The sequence below is a fragment of the Oncorhynchus clarkii genome, unplaced genomic scaffold (assembly GCF_045791955.1).
Source record: "Oncorhynchus clarkii lewisi isolate Uvic-CL-2024 unplaced genomic scaffold, UVic_Ocla_1.0 unplaced_contig_5407_pilon_pilon, whole genome shotgun sequence".
Classification (NCBI taxonomy): domain Eukaryota; kingdom Metazoa; phylum Chordata; class Actinopteri; order Salmoniformes; family Salmonidae; genus Oncorhynchus; species Oncorhynchus clarkii.
Genome location: NW_027258223.1, coordinates 80,378 through 86,803, shown reverse-complemented (window position 1 = coordinate 86,803; position 6,426 = coordinate 80,378). Strand labels below are relative to the sequence as shown.

The window sequence follows — 6,426 nt, the reverse complement described above, 5'->3', positions numbered from 1 at the left end:
GTCAGCCAGATCACACCGTGCTGCAGTCAGTCAGATCACACCGTGCTGCAGTCAGTCAGATCACACCGTGCTGCAGTCAGTCAGATCACACCGTGCTGCAGTCAGTCAGATCACACCGTGCTGCAGTCAGCAAGATCACACCGTGCTGCAGTCAGCCAGATCACACCGTGCTGCAGTCAGCCAGATCACACCGTGCTGCAGTCAGATCACACCGTGCTGCAGTCAGACAGATCACACCGTGCTGCAGTCAGACAGATCACACCGTGCTGCAGTCAGACAGATCACACCGTGCTGCAGTCAGACAGATCACACCGTGCTGCAGTCAGCCAGATCACACCGTGCTGCAGTCAGTCAAATCACACCGTGCTGCAGTGAGCCAGATCAGGATAATCCCTGTTGATAAACACCCCTCTAGCTCAGCCTCACTGTCCAACACACCTCCATTATTCCCACCTTCACACCACCACTCCCTCTCACTGGACACAACCTTCAGTGTTACCTTTGACCTCATTTCTACATTATATCACTGATGAGAGTATTAAAATGGCACTGTTTACAAACCCATTTATACATTTTAGCTGTGACTGCCCCACTGGTAACCTAGAGAGAGCAGACTGCCCCACTGGTAACCTAGAGAGAGCAGACTGCCCCACTGGTAACCTAGAGAGAGCAGACTGCCCCACTGGTAACCTAGAGAGAGCAGACTGCACCACTGGTAACCTAGAGAGCAGACTGCCCCACTGGTAACCTAGAGAGAGCAGACTGCCCCACTGGTAACCTAGAGAGAGCAGACTGCCCCACTGGTAACCTAGAGAGAGCAGACTGCCCCACTGGTAACCTAGAGAGAGCAGACTGCCCCACTGGTAACCTAGAGAGAGCAGACTGCCCCACTGGTAACCTAGAGAGAGCAGACTGCCCCACTGGTAACCTAGAGAGCAGACTGCCCCACTGGTAACCTAGAGAGAGCAGACTGCCCCACTGGTAACCTAGAGAGAGCAGACTGCCCCACTGGTAACCTAGAGAGAGCAGACTGCCCCACTGGTAACCTAGAGAGAGCAGACTGCCCCACTAGTAACCTAGAGAGAGCAGACTGCCCCACTGGTAACCTGGAGAGAGCAGACTGCCCCACTGGTAACCTAGAGAGAGCAGACTGCCCCACTGGTAACCTAGAGAGAGCAGACTGCCCCACTAGTAACCTAGAGAGAGCAGACTGCCCCACTGGTAACCTAGAGAGAGCAGACTGCCCCACTAGTAACCTAGAGAGAGCAGACTGCCCCACTGGTAACCTAGAGAGAGCAGACTGCCCCACTGGTAACCTAGAGAGCAGACTGCCCCACTGGTAACCTAGAGAGAGCAGACTGCCCAACTGGTAACCTAGAGAGAGCAGACTGCCCCCCTGGTAACCTAGAGAGAGCAGACTGCCCCACTGGTAACCTAGAGAGAGCAGACTGCCCCACTGGTAACCTGGAGAGAGCAGACTGCCCCACTAGTAACCTAGAGAGATCAGACTGCCCCACTGGTAACCTGGAGAGAGCAGACTGCCCCACTAGTAACCTAGAGAGAGCAGACTGCCCCACTGGTAACCTAGAGAGAGCAGACTGCCCCACTAGTAACCTAGAGAGAGCAGACTGCCCCACTGGTAACCTGGAGAGAGCAGACTGCCCCACTAGTAACCTAGAGAGATCAGACTGCCCCACTAGTAACCTAGAGAGATCAGACTGCCCCACTGGTAACCTAGAGAGCAGACTGCCCCACTGGTAACCTAGAGAGAGCAGACTGCCCCACTGGTAACCTAGAGAGATCAGACTGCCCCACTAGTAACCTAGAGAGAGCAGACTGCCCCACTGGTAACCTAGAGAGAGCAGACTGCCCCACTGGTAACCTAGAGAGCAGACTGCCCCACTGGTAACCTAGAGAGCAGACTGCTCAATAGTGGATTTGATTTACCTGATAAAGAACTGAATCAACACGTACAAAGAGAGAAAACAAGAATGTGTCTTAGAAAAATGCAATTTGTATTAAAAGTATTTTGAAAACAAAACAGACAGCTGTTAAAAGGTCTGAAATTAAACTTACAATCGGGTTAGATTTTTTTCAATGGTACATCACATTTTCTTTTAAAAACAAACATAGAACTCATTTGATGTAAGTGGTCTGGAAGAAGCGTTTGGTGTGGTTAGGTCAAGTGGTTCCAGTACCTGTGTATTTCAATGTACATTTGGCCAAACCCATGAGAGAAATTGCAACAAAAAAAACGTAGTTTTCAAAAGGCCAAAATGAAAAAGACAACCACCATTCCTTTATCAAAAGGCTTTTTGTTTCATTGTTTCTTCTTCTCCCACCCCCAAGAGATTATCCAGAGCAGTTAGGAACTTTGTGGATTGCCATGTTGTGGGTTTCTTGTGGAGACACTCTGGTTGGCACTGAATTTGAACAGCTGATTTGTTTTGGAAAGGCACTCGATGCGAGGGTGGTCGGGTCGCCGTCCGTCCGTCACTAAAGTAAGGTCCTCGCACACGTTGAAGGAGAGAAAAAAAAAGTGAGTGACACTCGTCATAACACTCCACAAAAATGCTGTCCAATTCTTACATCATTGACTTTGAAAAACATCAACTTTGTGTGTTGTGGCCACAGAACATGACTCCATGAGGGTGGGAGAAATGTCACTCAACTCCCCCCCAAAAAACAACAAGTGTGCAGCAATTAATAAAATATACATTTCTAGTCATCTCCACTTTTCAAAAAAGAAATATCCATAGCGTTTCAGGTCCCAGTCTCAAAGTCTTTGCTGTTGGGGATGTGTTACAGTTGAATGTGCAAGAGACCGGGGTTTCTAACTCAGCTGATCTCTAGATCTGCCATTTATGTTGACATCAATGATGTACATTGAGTTTGCTGCAAAGAAACACCAGCTGAGTGGAATTCCTGAAGAGTGGCCCCAGCCCTCCCTGCAAGGCCACTCCCCTCCTCCCCTGTGGAATTCCTCCCCTCATTCTGTCCAAGACCAGGGTGAGCCACGAAGAAGAACTCAACAGTACAGCCTCCCTGCAACACAACCTCCAAACACAAAAAAATATATATATGGTGAAATTGAACGTCCGTTTGCGTTGAAAGATTCAGAGAACATCTCAACATTGCACCGGGCCAACTGTTTTCCAAGGATGCAAGTGCCAGTTTGAAATTGTAACTATTTTCCCAGAACTTTCAAGTATTCTGCCATGTAAACACTGGTATCGATGAGATTTCTGTATTTTCTAAGCGTGTGCAACACATAGTAAGTAGTACGACACTTTCCAATACTAATGACAGTTAACACCAAAGTATTGTCTGTTTTTATCTTCAAGCTAAACGTGTTAGTTCTCGATTCTTGTTGGTTTAACTTTACATTAATATTAGGAATGGCTAACTCACCATTTGCAAACTTAAAAAAAAAACGATTTTTTTTTTCTCTCACTCAGATTCCCCTTTTAAATAATAACACAGGACGAGCAGCACTGGTCGTCTCCACCTGGTGCTGAAGCATAGTTCATCTGTCTGACAATCTCTGCAAACAGTTCGTCCACCGAGCCTTTATTTTTGGCTGAAGTTTCCATAAACGGGCAATTCCACTCATCCGCAAGCGCTTTCCCCTCCCCGGACGAGACCTCCCTCTCGCCCTCCAGGTCCACTTTATTCCCGACCAGAATCATCGGCACCCTCTCGTTCCGTTTCACTCGAATGATCTGATCCCTCATTGGTTTGATGTCTTGGAAGCTTTGTTGGTTGACCAAGCTGTAGACTAGGATGAAGCCCTGCCCGTTTTTTATGTACAGGTCTCTCATGGAGGCAAACTGCTCGGTCCCCGCCGTGTCCAGTATCTCCAGAACGGAAGGAGATGAGTCCACCTCGATCTCCTTTCGGTAGAAATCCTCTATCGTGGGATCATATTTCTCTATAAAAGATCCAGTTACGAATTGCACAGTCAATGCGGATTTTCCAACTCCGCCGGATCCGAGCACCACTACTTTGTATTCTCTCATGGTTCTGAAAACAGCCCTCTCTCGTCTCTGATTCCTCTCGAAAGCGCTCCCCGTCCGCTAGCAGCCCTGCTGTATTTCAACCCGAAGGCAGCGACGCCGTTGTGCCTCTGGACGCAGTTTTCAGCCCAAATTCGCAAGTTCAGTGTGAGAGTAAGATGGGTTCCGACCGTGACCCAGCATTAGAAATGTGACATGTTGAGCTCCACCGCTTTTTGAACCTTGTGCAATGTCTGTGTTCGTGGAGTGGCCACCGCGCGCTCTCTTCCTGCCCACACTCCACAGAACGTAGCCAACGTGTTCACGTCACAAGCTGAAGAGTTTGCGCTCTGTTTTCTTAAAGGCGCAGACACACACCCTGGCCGCTGTCAAAAAGCAGGAGTCGGCCACAGGAAACTGCCACACCTTTGGCATGCTTGCATGAATAAAGCTTGAGTCAGAATGTTTGACTCATTGCACTTTTCGGCCTAGGTTGCACACCTCAAACCGACACAGATGTCTGCTTAACGTTGTTTTATTTCTTAGCAAATAAACAACGCTGAGTTGGTAAGTTCTCTGGTAGGCTCTGATATATTGCTTTCAACCATCCATTGCTTTCAGGTGATATAGCCTAGGCCCTATAGTGGATATAAAAAATGACCAGGGACTATGGGTTCGCCTGGGACTAAATTACTGTTACCGTAAATATAATGTGTATCGGAGAATGTTGACATTAGTGAGTTACGTATTCACACCATCTTCCCGACAGGCACAGTCTCACACCCACCCACATGAAACATTCTGCCACTGATAGTACAGTCCAGTGGACAATCATGTCACGAAACATAGCAGCACTGCATCGTAATATGCGAGACTATTGATTGTTTTCCAGGCTCATCTAACATTTGAAAAATATGTTATACAAGAAAACCCCTTTATTTATCCCTCTGTGCTAGTTATTTTAGTTCTGACCTGGTGTTACCTATGGGGCTGGGAAAGTCTTAAGGTTTGGCCCACCTCTCTGTGGGTGTCTGTGACATGTTACCATTGAGCTGACTGGAACCAGCCTTGTGCTATTGGTTTAGTCATCACAGGTGACTGTGATTGAGCTGACTGGAACCAGCGTGTTATTGGTTGAGTCATCACAGGTGACTGCTATGGGTCATGGAGCACAGAGAGATCACAACAGAACCAGAATTGTTGGCACATAGCTGTGTGTGTGTGTGTGTGTGTGTGTGTGTGTGTGTGTGTGTGTGTGTGTCTGGGTGTGCGTGAGTGCGTGAGTGCACTACATCAGGGAGCAGTCAGTTATGTCATAGTATTGCCTGTCAGGCATTACCCAGGGTTACTTCTGTTAGGGAAACTCCAGAAGGTCATTTACTATATAAAGCTCTCTCTCTTTCTGTCTCTCTCTCTTGCTCTCTGTCTCGCTCTCTCTCAATTCAGGTCAAAGGGCTTTAATGGCATGGGAAACATATGTTTACATTGTCAAAGCAAGTGAAATGGTCACACAAGTTCCAAAAGAATACAGACAAATGTCATGTTATGTCTATATATGTCTCTCTCTCTCTTTCTCTCTGTCTGTCTACGTAGGTGTGATTACCACTGTGTAATCAATGGCAGGACGGTATGGGTGCTGCTGATTAGACCTCTGTGACCTCGTCACCTCGGGGCAGAATGAATGAGGGAACGGAATCGGTCAGATCGATACGTTTTTAATCTCACCACACATCCAATGGTAGCACAACACACAGCAGCTGATCTCAGGCTGTTCTGGGTCAGTGAAAACCCTCTGTGATTGGGCGACCCTCTGAGATCACAGATGAAGCTTGTTTGATGATGCCTAGAGGTCAGGGCGCGGTTGCATAAAACACATCAGGTGGATATTGCACGTGGTTTACAGAATATGAATACACACATGAACACACACACACAGATTAAATTAACTCAAAGCCAGTCATCTCCTCCATTGAGCTACCCCAGTCCAGACATGATTAATTGCTGGTGTTATGTCCAAGCTGATAAGTTGCTGCTGAGACACAGCAGGTTATGGCCCTTACTGGCTCCTCTCAACCTAGGTGTGTGGATTGGCCTGTCCAATGGGGACTGGAGACAATCCAATTCAAAGGCCTTAAATTGATAGAGGAATGTCACACCTTAGTGCCTGGGTGGCCAGTCAGCCATGTCCATTGAGACCAAAGTGGTTTTTCACATGCAAGTGATAATTAGGTCTGTAATTCATAAGCTAATGAGTCGTGTTTCCCAGGTGAGCCTCTGTTAGCTGGTAATTCTTGATGTAATTGGATAATGAAGTTTGCTGTCTCACGACCTCACCAGGTCAATGGTGCCTTGGCGTCCTCACTTCCCTTGACACCGGTACTACACACTCATATACACACTCATATACACACACACACACACACACACTTAT

At 47.6% G+C, this 6,426-nt stretch overlaps 1 protein-coding gene across 1 annotated transcript; it reads right to left on the bottom strand.

Moving 5' to 3' along the window:
- Nucleotides 1-2,840: 2,840 nt before the first annotated feature.
- On the bottom strand, nucleotides 2,841-4,246 carry LOC139396200 (ras-related protein Rap-2b). The gene is made up of 2 exons (XM_071143330.1): nucleotides 3,412-4,246; nucleotides 2,841-3,057 (listed from the first exon to the last, which is right to left on the bottom strand). The coding sequence occupies exon 1, from the start codon at nucleotides 4,017-4,019 to the stop codon at nucleotides 3,468-3,470; it is 552 nt and encodes a 183-aa protein (XP_070999431.1). The 5' UTR covers nucleotides 4,020-4,246; the 3' UTR covers nucleotides 2,841-3,057; nucleotides 3,412-3,467.
- Between the last annotated feature and the right edge of the window lie 2,180 nt (nucleotides 4,247-6,426).

What these genes read in the sequence shown, in the direction of transcription:
- LOC139396200 (XM_071143330.1), bottom strand. Translation starts at nt 4,019, where the DNA reads ATGAGAGAATACAAAGTAGTGGTGCTCGGATCCGGCGGAGTTGGAAAA.